Source organism: Cetorhinus maximus, chromosome 9, assembly GCF_964194155.1.
Source record: "Cetorhinus maximus chromosome 9, sCetMax3.hap1.1, whole genome shotgun sequence".
Taxonomy (NCBI): domain Eukaryota; kingdom Metazoa; phylum Chordata; class Chondrichthyes; order Lamniformes; family Cetorhinidae; genus Cetorhinus; species Cetorhinus maximus.
Genome location: NC_135887.1, coordinates 99,023,124 through 99,039,767, shown reverse-complemented (window position 1 = coordinate 99,039,767; position 16,644 = coordinate 99,023,124). Strand labels below are relative to the sequence as shown.

The 16,644-nt window shown below is 42.1% G+C and overlaps 1 protein-coding gene across 2 annotated transcripts in view; it reads right to left on the bottom strand.

Annotated features, from left to right (window-relative positions):
- The window catches only part of sbf2 (SET binding factor 2), a 669,356-nt gene that overhangs the window by 75,258 nt on the left and 577,454 nt on the right, over nt 1-16,644 (bottom strand). For both annotated transcript variants that reach the window (XM_078549182.1, XM_078549183.1), the window contains one exon: nt 10,373-10,571. In XM_078549182.1, coding sequence (XP_078405308.1) covers nt 10,373-10,571 — 199 coding nt within the window. The remainder of the gene's footprint in view (nt 1-10,372; nt 10,572-16,644) is intronic.

The window sequence follows — 16,644 nt, the reverse complement described above, 5'->3', positions numbered from 1 at the left end:
TAACGGAGGTGGAGATATTGGGAGAATGGGATGGAGTCCTTACAGGAAGCAAGGTGTGAGGAGGTGTAGTCGAGGTAGCTGTTGGAGTCGGTTGCTTGTAATAAATATTGGTGGACAGTCTATCACCAGAAATGGAGACAGAGAAGTCAAGGAAGGGATGGGAAGTGGTGGACATGGTTCACGTGAAGTTGAGAAAGGGGTGGAAATTAGAAGCAAAATCCATAACTTTTTCCAGGTCCCGACAAGAGCATGAAGCAGCACTGATACAATCATCGATGTACCGGAAAGAGAGTTGTGGGAGGGGGCTTGAGTAGGACTGGAACAAGGCATGTTCCACAAAACCACAAAAAGACTAGCGTAACTGAGTAGGACTGGCTTGTCGATTCTGTTGTTTTCTAATGCTTCTAGCATTTAACCCTCATCAACACTGTCAAAAACAGATGACGTCATCATTTATCTAACAGTGGTATATCATTGTGGATAAATTGGCCGCTGTGTTTGCCTATCACACAATAATAAATATGCTTCAAAAGTACAAAATTGAGGCCAGAATTTTCCATCCCCGTTGGCATCGGGCTTCATGGCAGGCGAGTGGACAATATGGTGGGAAAGCCAAAAATTGGTTTCACGATATTGTGAAACCAGTTTGCGATTGTTCGCTCCACCCGTCAATGGCAGGCTGCATTTCCCGCCACCGGACGTCGGGAATGCTATTTTAAATACATCTGCATATAATTATAATCCCCGCCCGCTAGAACCATCCCCCCCCTCCCCAAGCTGGATCATCCAGGCACGTCAGAGTGTTTCACAACTGTACATAAGCGATGTGCGCCTGGCGAGCTTCACTTCGCTTGGGACTTCTAGGTTTGTTTGCCTACCTTGCTTCAAGCAGCACTCGTGGTCATCAGCGCCAAGCTTCACAGGCAGCGCCACATCAGTTTTAGAGGGGCTCACAGGCAGGTCTCTACCTACCAGACCAGCTATAAGGTGGGGGTGGCTTTTCAATGGCTGCATGTCTATGGCTTTTTTGGAGAAGGGGGAAAAGGGGCCTCAGGCAAGGGAACAGGCTGCAGGGTGAGGGCGTACTGGGGAAGGGGGATATTCCTGGGGTGTGTGGGGGGGCACATGTTGATCTGTGCAAGTGGTCTCAAGATGGGGGCTGCGGAGGCAGTCACCAGAGGAGATGAGGCCAGATGAAGATGTGAGGGTGCGTGAGAGAGAGTGAGTGGTGATGTAACTTGTCCTGCCAGTGAGTGAGATGCCAGTGAATGTGTGATGGCCTTGTGAGTGTGAGAGTTTAGAATGATGAGATGGTTGCCTTACCCTGGTCGCACAGATGAGATCGTTCATTCTCTTTTTGCACTGGATAGCCAACCTCTTCTGTACAGCGTTGGCATTGACCACCACTGCCACTGCCTCCCAAGACAGAGTGGTTAAATTGCTGGACCTCCTGCAGCCCGAATGGGGACAAAGGACATCACAGCAGGCCTCCAAAAGGCGTTCCAGTGACAAGTCACTGAACTCTTCTTTGCTTTTAGGGCCATGTTTTCACTGGAGAAGTACTGGTTGCAAGCATTGAGAACTGTGCACATGGTTGCAGTTTAGATTGGCACCCAGAATGAGGAAGTGGTGTGGTAATGACATGGCAGGCGATTCAGAGGCCACCCACCAGCGAGACGGCATGTTTCTTGTGGCTGCATTAATTAATAAGGCAGAAAGTGGACGATGCAGCATGAAAAACCACCATTGCGGCCAGCAGGTAAAACGTCCTTTTTCCCACCTCCTACCACACTTAATGCAAATCTGGGACGATTCTGCCCTGACTGTGGGATGTACTATATATAAGTGCAAGCTTTTCATTTATTTATTTTCCCTCAGTACTGGTAGCCATTTTTTGACCTTGCCTTTTTCCATCCTCAGTCCTGCTTTGATTGCCAAGTGCCCCACTCTCCCTGTCAGACATGCACCAACATCCTACTCTAAATTTTTTGTTGAAAAATTAGCTTAAAAAATCTACTAGTTAATCATTTAACAGCACTCCACAATTATTACATAGGATCACATAGGATATATGGCATAGAAACAGGTCCAACCAGTCCATGACAGTGTTTATGCTCCATCATTCGAGCCTTATCCCATTTTTTCTCATCTAAATCTACCATCATAACCATCTATTCCTTTCTTCGTCATATAGTTTCCCCTTAAATAGATCTACATCAATCACTTCAATCTTTCCCTGTGGCAGTGAGTTCCACATTCTTAACACTCACTGGGTGAAAAAGTTTCTTCTGAATTCCCTGTTGGATTTTTTGGTGACTATCTTATATTGATGGCCTCTAGTTTTGCTCTTCCCCACAAGAGTAAACATTCTCTTTGTATCCATTCTTTCAAAACCTTTCATAATTTTAAAGAATGCTATTAGGTCACCCCTCAGCCTTCTTTTTTCAAGAAAGAGACGACACTCAGCCTGTCCACCCTTTCCTGAAATGTATGCCCACAAATTTCTGGTATCATCCTTGTAAATCTTTTCTGCACCCTCTCCAGTGCCTCCCTATCCTTATTATAATATGGAGACCAGAACTGCTTGCAGTACTCCAATATGGTTTAACCAAGGTTCAATACAGATCTAGCATAACTTCCCTACTTTTTAATTCTGTCCCTCTTGAAACAAAACCTCGTGCTTGGTTTGCTTTTTATTTAATGGCCTTGCTAAACTGTGATGCAACTTTTAGTATTTGTTTTCTGAGGTCCCACCTATACACACCTTCCAACTAATAAGTGACTTACCTATTCTTGCTATCAAAATGTACTACCTCACATTTACGTGAACTTCATTATTTTTCCATTCTACAGGTTTAACTATGTCCTCCTGTAATGTGCTGCCAGTCCTCTTCAGTATTGACATGAAAAGGACCCCTCTTTCCCATGTCAGACCAGAAGCCTTGGTTACCAGAAATTGGCAGACAGTTGATGGGAGCAACCAGAGAAAAAATAATATTGAAGTGTGTTGTTTGAGTAGTTATTTATTTTGTTGGGAGTAAGTGAAGAGCAGATGTGGACCACATTCCCACCCCTTGCACTCAAGCTAGGCATTCACATTCAGAAATTTCAATATATAAAAAAATAGCCTGATTTTGTAGGAGGGGGTTGATGGTGAATTCAGTGTTTGTTGTCACCATGCCTTTGAAACTGATCATAACTTCAGGATCCTGATTTATCTGCCCCTATGTCAATTTACATGTGGATCAGGCAATAATCCAGAGGCTATTACTTTTGAGATCCTGCTTTTCAACTTAAGACCTAACTCCCGATGCTCTGTCAGCAGGGCCTCCTCCTTGTTCCTACCTATGTCGTTTTTTCCAACATGGACCATAACAAGTAACTAAGTCCCTTCCTTTCCAAGTTCCTCTCCAGCCACCGTGAGATATCCCTTACCCTGAAACCAGGTAGGCAACTCGTTGGGAATTCTCGTTCTTGGCTGTAGGGGATGCTATCTCTTCCCCTCATTATAGAGTCCCTTGATACTACATTTCTATTCTGCTCTTCCCCTACCTGGACAATTTTCGGAGTCATGGTGCCTTCGTCTGCATTGTGGCTGTCCTCCCTGCAGTTTTTCTCCTTGTCCTCACAGGTAGAAAGTATATTGTACCTGTTGGACAGAACCGGTGCCTGCAGGACCTCCTTCTCAACCTATCTGAAATCCCAGGTAGTGAACTAGGAATTCAGATGGCAATCTTTTACTTAATACTAGATTTACTTACAGAATGCAACGTTACATGTGTCTGCCTCGTCCCCAACCAACACTCAATGTCCCAGAGGTCTTCTTTATAAGTGCTCAAGATATTTACTCAATCAATACTCTCTATCTTTGTTTCCTTAACTTTACTATTACAATTAACATACCATAAACACATGCTATATGGCACCCTATCAGTTACCCCCCTCTCCCTTTCCTGAACCTGTGTTTTCCCCTGCAGCGTGACAATATTTGGGATAAAACTGTTTCTTATGTGTCGAAGGTTATCAAACTCTCACTTCAGCTCAATGACTGTGAGCCAGTGAGATTCGAGATGGAGATATCTTCTGCAGACATTTGTTCAGGACAATCCCACCATCCACAAACTCCCACAATCTGTAGCCCAAACACGAAATTACTTTTTCAGGATTAGTTCTGTTGTTCATTAAATGTTACCATTAAAAAGACAGTTACACCTCATTGAACAAGGTGCAACTTTTTAAAGTATTTCAAATAGCGCTGTGGGGATGGGAAAGATTAAACGCTTGCTGATTTCATGACTGCTGGCTCTGGGGAGGTGGGTTGGGGCAGGGTGGGGGGGCAGGGCAGAGTGGGGCGGGGCAGGGTTGGGTGGGGGATAGGGGCAGCTACAGCACAGCCTGTGTCAAAACTCTGCATGGCAGACTCCCAATTCATGCTAATTTGTGTATGCTTGACATCCTGAAGTTGTGATCTGTTTCAAAGGCATAATGACAACAAACACTGAATTCATCATCAACCCCCTCCTACAAAATCAGACTATTTTTTTATATATTGAAATTTCTGAATGCGAATGCCTAGCTTGAGTGCAAGGGGCGGGAATGTGGTCCACATCTGCTTTTCTCTTAGTCCCAGCAAAATAAATAACAACTCAAACAACATACTTCAATATTATTTTTTCTCTGGTTGCTCCCATCAATTGTCTGCCAATTTCTGGTGACCAAGGCTTCTGTGCTAACCCAACCTTGAAATCAGGTATGCTTATTTTTCTGTGGGTTGTAGTGGTCCAAAATCTATGTCAGGTCATTGAATAATGTTGTGTGGATTCTTGTTAATAATTGCCACTGGTGTCCTCTGCCTGACATTAACAAAAGGTATTTCAATCCTAAACCACATACTTAGACGACCTAAGTGTTCCTAGGCTCAATCTCCAACTGATTTCAGAGTTGCCTGTTCCCTCCCTCCCAGGTCTGAGCCCATTAATCCCTTCCATACCTTCCAATCAAGGCCCAATTCCAGCACTTTTCCAGCTCAGATTCAGCCCACCAGCTTTGATTACCACACATGTACCAACAACACACACTTCCAGCTCCAGTCCCTGTGTTACAGATTCTGGAAATGGTCTTATCTCTGCTCCACTCCTTGGCCTGCCTCTGTTCACTGTATTCATCTCTTAACTAGGGTTGGCTGATTGCTCCTTTGACTCTCACTTGTCCTGGCTAATTGGGACCTTGTTGAAACTTAGGAAAGCCAAGATAATTTTTGTGTTATGATTTTTGTGTTGTGTTGAAAGCCTCAAATCCAGTTCTAGATCTTTCTGGGAGTTGAGATGAAGGAAATTGACATGGCAGGCAAACAAAAAGTGGTGGAGGCACAGAGTGTGCAAGGCATACAGAAAAACAAGAGGCAAAAATGCATTTGGATGAGAGGAGACAGAGGAAAAGAAGGCCTTATAAAAAAAAAGATAGACAAATAGAGACAAAAAGTAGTCTAAATATAACAATGAGAGTGAGAAAGATCGATTGATAAAGGTATCAAGGTTGTTAGCTAAGGCATGTAAATAGAGTTGAGGTACAGATCAGCCATTATCTAACTGAATTGCAAAGGCGGCTTGAGGGGCTGAATGACCTAATCCTGTTCCTAGAAGAACTGTAGATAGAGAGAGAGTGGGAGACAAACCAGAATAGAGACGGAGGAAGGAAGACTTAGAATGGGAGACAAACAGAGACACAGTTAAATCAAGGGGGAAGGGAGATGTTTTTGTCTATAACTTCCACCTCAGTGAGATCCTGAGTTATATTATCATTAGGGATGTCTAAACACCATGGTCCGTAACCTCCGAGCTCCGCAGCATTGGATTTGGGGGGTACCCCGAAGGTGGGCTGGGGAATCCCGCTGCGAGGTACCCAGGTAAGGGTTTGCACAGCAATTCCCCACAAGTGCACAAATGCGCTGCGCTGGGAGCCATCCGAAAATGTGGTTTAAATCGTAAACTTTGGATAGTTCCACCAGGATATTATATTAATGGTTACTCAGAAAAAGTTAGAAGAATTAAAACCTCTTCTAACTTCTGAGCAACTATTGTAAAGACCTAGACCCATCCCACAGGACTTCCCCAACCCTCAACCCACCACCTCCCCACAAAGGGACTCCCCCCTACTCCCCCGACCCCTACGATACCCACCTAACACCGCCCACCCCCCCAACCTCCGACACCATAACCATCAACAGCCCCCACCCCCCTCGACCTCCAACAGCCCCCACAACCCCCCTTCTGATTTTGGAAGGACTCCCCCCCCACCTCGATCTCCGACTCCCACTCACACCCCTGGACACTCCCACCCCTGGACACTCCTACCCCCTCCCCCCCAAATTCTATCCACTTACCTTAGAAACTTACCTTCCCCCTGGCCTGTCACATTTTCTGGCCCTTTAAACCTACCTGCTTTAAAAATGGGGTTGTGGCCTCCTGGAATACGCTGGAGCTACACATCGTTGGGGCCTGTGAGGAGTCTTTCAATGCAGACCTCAAGTAGCTCCGGCGAACGGAAGTGGCAACATTATTTTCAAGGCCAGGTAAGCAGGTATTTATTTGTTCTAATTCCTGCAGGCCAGCACTTTCCAACACTAGTCGGAAGTTACGGCCCCATATTTTTTCATAGAATCAAAGAACAGTTACAGAACAGGAGAAGGCCATTCAGCCTGTCATGTCCCTGCTGACTCTCTGCAAGAGCAACTCAGTTAGTCCCACTCTCCTGCTTTTTCTTTGTAACCTTGTTGCACCACTGTTGGTTAGACTTGCCCTTGTCTGTTTAATGTTGACAATATTTTATGCTGGAAGTTGTTGGAAGTGCGAGATGGAAGTGGCCTGGTGATCTCTACAGGGCATCTTGGATCTGAGTGAACACTAGCCTGTTTAGGTCCTCTTGAAATTTTCTCTCCAGATAATTATCGAATTCCCTTTTGAAAGCCACAACTGAATCTACCTCCACCACACTCTCAGGCAGTATGTTCCAGATCCTAACCACATACTGTGTAAATAAGTTTTTCATCATATCTCCTTTGGTTCCTTTGCCATTCACCTTAAATCAGTGCGCTCTGGCTCTTGACCCTTGCACAAATGGGAACAGTTTCTCCCCATCTACTCCATCCAAACATCTCATGATTTTGAACACCTCTGTCAAATCTCCCCTCAATCGTCTCTTCTCTAAGGAGAACAACCCCAACCCTGGGGCCATTCTTGTAATACTTTTCTGCATCCTTTCTAATACTTTCACATTCTTCCTAATGTGTGGTGCCCAGAATTGGCCACAATACTCCTGTTGAGGTTGAACCAGTGTTTTATAATGGGTCACCATAACTTCCTTGTTTCTGTACTCTATGCCCCTATTTTTAAAGCCTAGAATCCTATATGCCTTATTGACCACATTCTCAACCTGGTCTGTCACCTTCAATGATTTGTGCACAAATACCCCAAAGACCCTCTGATTCCACAGCCCCTCTAGAATTATATCCTTTATTTTGTATTGCCTTTCCTCATTCTTCCTCCCAAACTGTATCACTTTACACTTCAATGAATTAATTTTGTTTGCTACTTGTCCCCCCGATTATGCCAAATTGTCTGTGTCCCCTGTAAGAACGGTGGCCACTCTGACTTAGGTTTGCTCTTGCTTGTTTAATGTTAACCACATTTTATGCTGCAAGTTGTTGGAAGTGTGAAATGGAAACAACCTAATGCCCTCTACAGGGCATCTTGGATCTGAGTCAACACCAGCCTTTCTATGTCCTCATCACAGTTCACAATACTTTCAAATTTTGTGTCATTTCCAGATGTTGAAATTGTGCCCCACACACCACAGTCTAAGTCATTAATGCAGATCAAGAAAAGCACTGTTCCTACTACCGACCCTCAGGGAACCTCTGAAAAACCGTTCACCATTACGATTTGTTTCCTGTTACTCAGCCAACTTTGTATCCATGCTGCCCATGTCCCTTTTATTCCATGGGCTTCAACTTTGCAGGCAAGCTTGTTAGGTGGCAATTTATCAGATGTCTTTTGGATGTCCATGTATACCACATCAACCAGACTTCCAACAACTTGCAGCATAAAATATTGTCAACATGATGATTATCATCATCAACCCTCTCTGTTACTTCATCAAAAAAATCAATCAAGTAAACACAATTTGTTTTTAAAAAATCCATGCTGGCTTTTCTTAATTAATCCACATTTGTCCAAGTAACCTAACTTTCTGGATTATCATTTCTAAAAGCTTTCCCACCACTGAGGTTAAATTGATTGGCCTGTAGTTGCTGGGCTTATCTTTACATGCTCTTGAACAAGAGTATAACCTTTGCAATTTCCCAGCCCTCTGGGGAATATCTAAGGAGGACTGGAAGATTATGAACAGTGCCTGTGCAATTTCCATCCTTACTTCTCTCAGTATCTTTGGATATATCTCATCCAGTCATGGTGATTTAGCAAAGTATAGCCAACCTTTCTAATAACTCCCCTTTATCAACTGTCAGCCCATCCAGTATCTCATATATCTCCTCCTTCACTATGACTTTGGCAGCATCTCCTTCCTTGGGAAAGAGAGATGAAAAGTACTCATTTGGTACCTCAGCCATGCCCTCTTCCTCGATGCACAAATCCCATTTTTGGTCCCTGATAGGCTCCGCCCCTCTTTTTACTACCCTTTTACTATTTGTATACTTATAGTCTCTTCTCATGCTCTCTCTTTCCTTCGCTTATTTCTCTTCTCATTTCCCCTCTGGACTTTCTGTATTTAGTCAGTTCTACTTGTGTTATTAAACTGACGTCTTTCATAAGTACCCTTTTTCAGCTTCATCTTACTCCCTATCTCTTCCATCATTCAGGGAGCTCTGGCTTTGTTTACTCTACCTTTCCCCATCATGGGACATACCTTGACTGTATCCAACTTATCTCCTCTTTAAAGGCAGCCCATTATTCAGTTACAGTTTTGTGCAACAATCTTTGATTCAATTTACCTGGGCCAGATTCGTTCTCACCCCATTGAAATTGGCCCTCCCCCAATTAATTACTTATTTAAACTTTCGATTGTTCTTTTCCATAGCTAACCTAAACTTCATGATGCTATAGTCACTGTCCCCTAAATGTTACCCTGCTAGCACTAGATTCACTTGACACACCTCATTGCCCAAAATCAGATCCAGCAATGTCTCCTTCCTTAATTAAAAGCAAAATAATGCAAATGTTGGAGATCCAAAATAAAAACAAAGTGCTGGAAAAACTCAGCAGGTCTAGCAGCATCTGTGGAGAGAGAAACAGAGTTAACGTTTCGAGTTTCAAGAGAGTCATATGAACTCGAAACGATAACTCTGTTTCTCTCTCCACAAATGCTGCCAGACCTGCTGAGTTTTTCTAGCACTTACTATTTTTATGCCTCCTTCTGTGTTGGGTTGGAAACATACTGATGTAGAAAACTGTCCTGAACAAACACACTTCAGAAACTCTATCCTCTCTTTGCTGTTTGCCCTATTACTATCCAAGTCTATATAAAGTCCCCCAACTCTACAGTTTTTACACCTCTCTGTAATTTCCTTGCAAATTTGTTCCTCTTGATCTTTCACACTGTTTGGTAGCCTATAGAATACATCCAATAGTGTAATGGTAACTATTGTTTCTTAGCTCTAACCAATTACATTTTGTTATTGACTCTTCTAGGATACTCTCTCTAGCAATGTAATATTCTCCCTGCCTCCTTTCTTTCCTTCCTGTCTTACCTGAACATCTTGTATCCAGGAATATTTAATATCAGTCCTGCCTTTTTAGGAGCCAGGTCTCCATTATTGCCACAACATCAGATTCCCACAATGTTCATTAAAATATCATGCACAAGATATTTATTTTGGGCATTCAATTTTGCCACAGTGTCCCTAAGCTAGGGATGTCAGAAAAAAAACTTTGCAGGTTCCTATTCTTGATCATTGTTCAGCGGCCACTGCTGCAAAGTGCACATGTGGATAACATTCTTAAAAAGAACCAAATGTATTGATCTTGTTCTGTTAATGATTTTGGTACAGAAATGTCACTATATTCTTCAAATGATTCAATATGCAGCAGTTAATTTATCTGACAAGATTTTAAAAATTGTTAAATTGACTTGTATACTTGACTCAATATCCCTTTTAAGTGCCACTTGAAACTGTATCAACTTTGCATGAAAATAGCTTCATTGTTGCCAGCTGTTCATTAGTTTGAATATTGTGACTCCATTTAAATTTTTTTTTAAGTATTCCACTGAGGAGCCTGCACTTCAGTTCACTGTAGTGCCTTTGTGACATGATTGAGCTATTGATTTGTGACTGCAAAGGCGGCATAAATGTACTAACCTTCTACATAGTAAATACATCCTATTGGCAGCAGTTATCCTGAAGTGCTCTGTCTTTGAACGAGATGAGCTTGCACTGATAGTTCCCAGACCCAGCCGCTGGTAGTCCCGGAAACACGCTCGCTCTACTAACTGTTCCATAGTTGACTTTTCTGAAGCTTTCAAAGTGCTACTTGTGGGAAGTTCACCATCATCTGAAGCTATGATGTGTAATAATGGAGAATATTATTAACCACCCAGATAATCACAAAGGCAAAGTACTGTATATGCTGGAAATTTGAAATAAAGGCTGGGATTTTCCGGTCCCGTCATGGGTGGGACCCGTCGTGGGCAAGGTGGTGCCCCAGCCAGAAGTCCATTGACTTGCGGTGGGACTGGAAGATCCCGGCAGTGGGCGGGTGCGGAAAATCCCGCCCAAAAACTTAAAGTACTGAAAATACTCAGTAAATCTGGCAGAATCTGTGGAAATAGAAGCCAAGTTAACATTTAAGGTAGATAACTTTTCATCAGGGATGGAAAATGTTTGCATTGCAACAGGTTTTAAGCAGGTAAAGGCAGGGAAAGGGGAGGAGTGGAGGTGAGAACAGAACAGAAAATGTGTGGAAGGCAGGGGTGGTTAAATGACAAAGGGACGATGGTGCAAGGCAAAAGAGGGTAGTAATAGGACATGTAAATAAACAAAAGATGGGACTGGTGGAGGTGTAAATGGGAATAACTGAATCATTACCAACAGCTGTCCAATAAAATGGAGGCAATGATAATGATCTGAAATTGGTGAACTTAATCTTGAGTCTGGAAGGTGTACAAAATGCCTAATCAAAAGATGAGATAGTGTTCCTCTATCCTACATTGAGCTCCGCGAGCTGGATTGTGGCCGCCGAAGGCATTCTATGTGGGAAAGAAGATGTTGCAGAGAGACGGTGGGGTCCGGGTGGCCGGCAGGGGGGGGGGGGGGGGGGGGTTGTTGAAGAGACCCGCTACCGGAGTGTGAGAGAATGTGAGGGAGAGAATGAGTGAGTGTGCCTAACAGAGAGAGATAGTGAGTGTGCGTGTGTGTATGAGAGGGGGAGAGAGTGCGTGTGAGAGAGAGAGAGAGCGCGCATGTGAGAGAGAGAGTGAAAGAGCGCGAAAGAGAGAGAGAGAGCATGCACACTCGCATCTGGCCTACTCCCAAGTCTCAGGATTCTCAATCACCCTCATCCCCACACACCAACACATGCTTTCACCCACACTCACAGTGGGTGAGAGTGAGTGAGCAAACACCCTGAGACTGGGAGTGAGCCGGACACACACACACACACACTCACCTTCTCACACTGTAATGGTAATTTTTATTAATGACTTTTTAAAAAAAAATTATCAATTTATTGCTTTAACATTGCTTTATTTTTGCTCAGCAAATTGTTTCTTTTCTTCATACTCAACTTCTTTTTGAAATTCACATATCTTTCTGAAATCTGCTCATCAGCCCCTTGAGTGAGAAAAAAATGGAAATGTAGCCCCTCCATGCAAAAAGGTTGGACAAGCCTGCTTTATTGTGTTCAATTGTAGGAGGCCAAGGGCAGAGAGGTGGGAGTGGAAGCATGATGGTGATTTAAAATGACAAGTGCCTGTAAGCTCATGCTCATGCCAGTTGACTGAACGGAGGTTTTTTGTAAGGTGATCACACAATCTGCATTTGGTCTCCCCTCATCGTGAGCAGTGAATGTAGCATATTAAATTGAAAGTAGGAGTAATTTGCTGTTTCACCTGGAAGGAATGTTTGGGGCCCTGGATGGTGGGAAGGGAGGAAGTAAAAGGACAGGTATTACATCTCCTGCACTTGCATAGGAAGATTCCATGGAAGGAGAGGAGGCATTTGGGTGATTGGGGAGTGGAGCAGGGTATCACCGAGGGAATGGCCCCACGTAATGTTGTAAGGCGAGTGGAAAGGTAGATGCGTTTGGTGGTGGCATCACATAGAGGTAGTGGAAATGGTGGAGGCTGGTGATGTAGAGGGTGAGGACAAGGGGAACATTATTGTGGTTCTGGGAAGGAGGGGAATCAGTGAGAGTAGAGTGTTTGAAGTGGGACAGATATGGTTGAGAGCTCTGTCAACCATAATGGGGTGGGGGGAATCCTCAGTTGAGGAAAAAGGAAGACATATTGGAAGAACTGGTATGGAAGTTGGCATTGTTATTACAGATATAGCGAAGAATGGAATAAAGTCTTTACAGGGAGCAAGGCAAAAGAAATGCAGTCAAGGTAGCTAAACAATGTGTCCTTAGCCCACATAACTGACATAACTCTATTTCCATCAAAACTACTGTTTTCTTATGTCATCCTAGGCTTTACTATTTTTTACATTGGTGTGTAAGTGTATAATATCTTCCTCATTGCAAATTTGGAGTTATTTGAATACAATTAGTAACAGTCAGAATATCAAAAACAGAGACCTATAGTTAAAAATCTAGAATTCAAGCTTGCAATAGTTTTCATTAAATTCAAATATTCAAAATTAAAATTCTTAACATTATTTTCCAATATACGTTTTCTTTGCTCTTAGCTGAACAAATGACAAACAAGACATGAAAGTGAAAATGGCATTCAAATATTAGCTGCAAATTAATTGGTTTAAAGTGCTGTAGCATAAAGATATGAATCACAGAATCTACAATCTGTGATCACTTAACAGTCAGCCCCTACTGACATCAGAGAGGGGTGTCTCAACTGAGGGTGGGGGGATGGTGAAGAAAAATATCTAAATGTAACAGACCCTTTAATGTGCATGTTTGAGATTTTATCATTTTTAGTGTCAGCTGTTTCAGAACATGTGAAATACAAGTTACTTTTCTCAAAGTTTCTTGACACAAAAGTAACAATTTTGCAAGAGTCATGCTTAAAATGCAATGAGATTTCTTCAGTGGCTAAATTAGGGACGAAAATAAAATATATGTCTGAAATATCGCTTTAAACTGTTTTAGTTGAAACATTAATCCATTTATTTTAACGGAAAGAGCAATTGCAGATGAATCTGGGACTAAGTGGACAGCTCTTTCAGAGAACCAGCAGGGGCGTGAAGGATTGAACAATTTCCATCTGTGCTAAAATATTCTACGATTCTATTCTATGCACGAGAAAAAGGATCCCACAATTTTCTTGTCCAAGGCTACTTGTATTGCTCAGGCACATTCAGAGTGCTGGCCAAGACCATGGCTAGGCTTAGTTCCAGAAAGCAAAGCAGGAAACAAGAGCACAAAAAGGGGGAATGAAGATTTAGAAAGAAACATGCAGAGACAGAGACACAATTTTTTTTTGTCTATGGTCTCACCCTGGAAGATATGATAGTAATAATTATAGACATGTAAAATATGTATTTTATATTATACTGTTTCTAAAATGATCTAAAATATATTAATCTTGTTATATTAATGATTTTGGTACCGAAATGCTACAGTAGCCCTCAAAGGATTCATCATGTGGCAGTTACAGTAAAACACAGCCTGAGAAACTCACAGCTGTATTATTAGCTGTTGTCATTCTCTTCTGGCTACTACTGAAGATTAGCTAGGGGTAGAAATTATCTGAAAATTATTTAATGGCTTCTCCATGATTTCATGAGCCTGCCAATCCACTGAGGGTCTGAGTCCAAGCTTTTACACCAGTTTTATTTAGGTGGTCCTCCACTGGGATACCTCGTAGTTGCTGGAGTGTTTCCTCATGCCTCACTGCTTGGCAACACTGGGCCTGCATTTACTCAGGATCTATTGGGGAAGCTCCAGGAACTTCCAGAGTAATGTGGCAGGGGAAGAAATGTGGCTGAAATCAGCATTTTCAGGTGCAACAAAGAGAAAATCTATCCTGGTATAAATTGTGACCCAGTCTTAAAAAAATAAGAATCAGTTCCCCACATATTTCCAAATCATATGAAGAAGTCCTTGGCGTTCCTTTGGAGAGCACAAAGAGAAATTTGCATTAAAATGTGCATTGCTAATAGTAATCTCTCTATTTGTTGTAATTTAAACAAAAATAACTGGCAAACAATGCTAATTAGCAAACTCTTGGATAGGAAGATAGCCAAATAAGAAAATGTGAAATATTATTTGCACACAAATACAGTCACTGTTTTTGGCAATTAATAACAACTTCCTGGGCCCAAAAGTTGAAAGAATGCCTGCAGGAACAGTGATAAGTCCTGATGTGTACCATTCTAAATAAATGTAACAAGATAAGTAACTCACTCCATCTGGCAAAGGTCTATATAGTGTCTGAAGAAAGTGAGATGGTTACAAGCATTTTTACTCTCATCGATATTTCTTTCAACATGTAACTGAACATTGTATCATAGGATAGCGACAGCACAGGAGGCAGCTTGTCGGGCTGTCGTGTCTGTGCCAGCTCTCTGCAAAAGCAATACAGCTAGACCCCTGCCCTTCCCTGCAAATTTTTTGTCTTCAGGTGTTTATCCAATTCCCTTTTGAAAGGTACAATTGAATCTGCCTCCACTACATTCTCAGGCAGCGCATTCCAGGTACTAACCACTAGCGTAAACAAGGATTTTCCTCATGTCACCGTTTGTTCTTTTGTCATTTACCTTTATATCAGTACCCTCTGATTCTCAACCTTCTGCTAAGGGGATCAGTTTCTCCCAGCCCCCCCATGATTTTGAACACCTCTGCCAAATCTCCTCCCAACCTTCTCTTCTCCAAGGAGAACAACCCCAACTTCTCCATTGTATTCACTTAACTTGAGTCCCTCATCCCTGGGACCATTCTTGTAAATCTTTTCTGCACTCTCTAAAGCTTTCACATCCTTTCCAAATGTGCGGTGCCAAAAATCGGAAAAAGTACTCCAGCTGAGGCTGAACCAGTGATTTATAAAGGTTCACCATATTTTTCTTGCATCTATACTCTACGCCTCTCTTTATTAAGTCCAGGATCCCGCATGCATTTTTAACCACTTCTTCAACGTGGCCTGCGATCTTCAATGATTTGTGCACATATAACACCAGGTCTTTCTATTCCTGCAACTCCTTTAGAATTGTACTATTTATTTTATATTGCCTCGCTTCATTCTTCCTACCAAAATGTATCACTTCACACATTTCATCAGCCACATATCTACCCATTCCACTTGTCTGGCTACGTCCTCTTGAAGTAATTCACTATCCTCCTCACAGTTTATAATACTTATGAGTTATGTATCATTTGAAAATTTTGAAATTGTGCCCTGTACACCTATGCGTATTAATATATACCAAGAGGAGCAGTGGTCCTAGTACCGATCCCTGGGGAATCCCATTGTGTACTCTTATCCAATCCAAAAAAACAACTGCTCACCACTACACTGTTTGCTGTCATTCAGTCAACTTCATATCCAAAATGCCACTTTCTCTTTTAGTCCATGGGCTTCATACTGCTGGAAAACCTATTATCTGGCACTTTATCATACACTTTTGGAAATCAACAGCACAGGATGATTCTGATGGAATTAAGATTCACAAAAGAGAGAGAGTAAATTGTTCCATTTTGGGAGGTGAGGAAAAAAAATTCTGTATTAAGGCTGAATTTTACTGTATCAGGAAGTTGTTTTTGGCTTGCCAAACAATGAAGGTTTCCAAAATACAGGACCCAACACAGTGAAATAATATCTTGTAACATTAGTGATTAGTTATTTAACCTAGTGGGTTTGCCCTTTGGCATAGTTTAAAATGCTCTTTTCAACTCTTTGAAGCTAAAAGTATGTTTCAAAGGCTAGTGTTTAGATAGATTAAAAATGGGCCTGTTGTCATGTATTTTCTCAGAGACTCATGCAGCTCTGGAGCTTGGTTATAATGGACTTGATTTTGTGTTCGTCAGTGTACAGAAAGAAAAATAAAGAGGAAAAGAAAGATGAGATTAAGAGAGAGATCAAAAAGTGACAGAAAGAAAAAGTTTTTAAAATTATTTAAATTCTTTAATTTTCAAAAGCTCCAACAATAAAAATTGGAAAGAATGAAATTCCACACTTGTAAAAGTTAATTTTCAGTTCAAGAGAGGTTGTTTGGCAGTAATTAAGATTCATCACAAGGTTATAAATTTACTTGGATTGGAATAGAAAAGCCCTAACCTCATATAATTACTGCAGCTTCATGCAGTTTCTCATGTTTCAATGCCAAGCCTCTTACGAGATATCAATTTGGTGCAGCTTCTGGAGGGGGAGGGCAATTTCACGATTTCTGTGTTTAAGTGTGCGTGTGTGGTCTCTGGAAGTTGTTGCTCAATTTACACATTAATAGGTGAGCGCTGATAGACT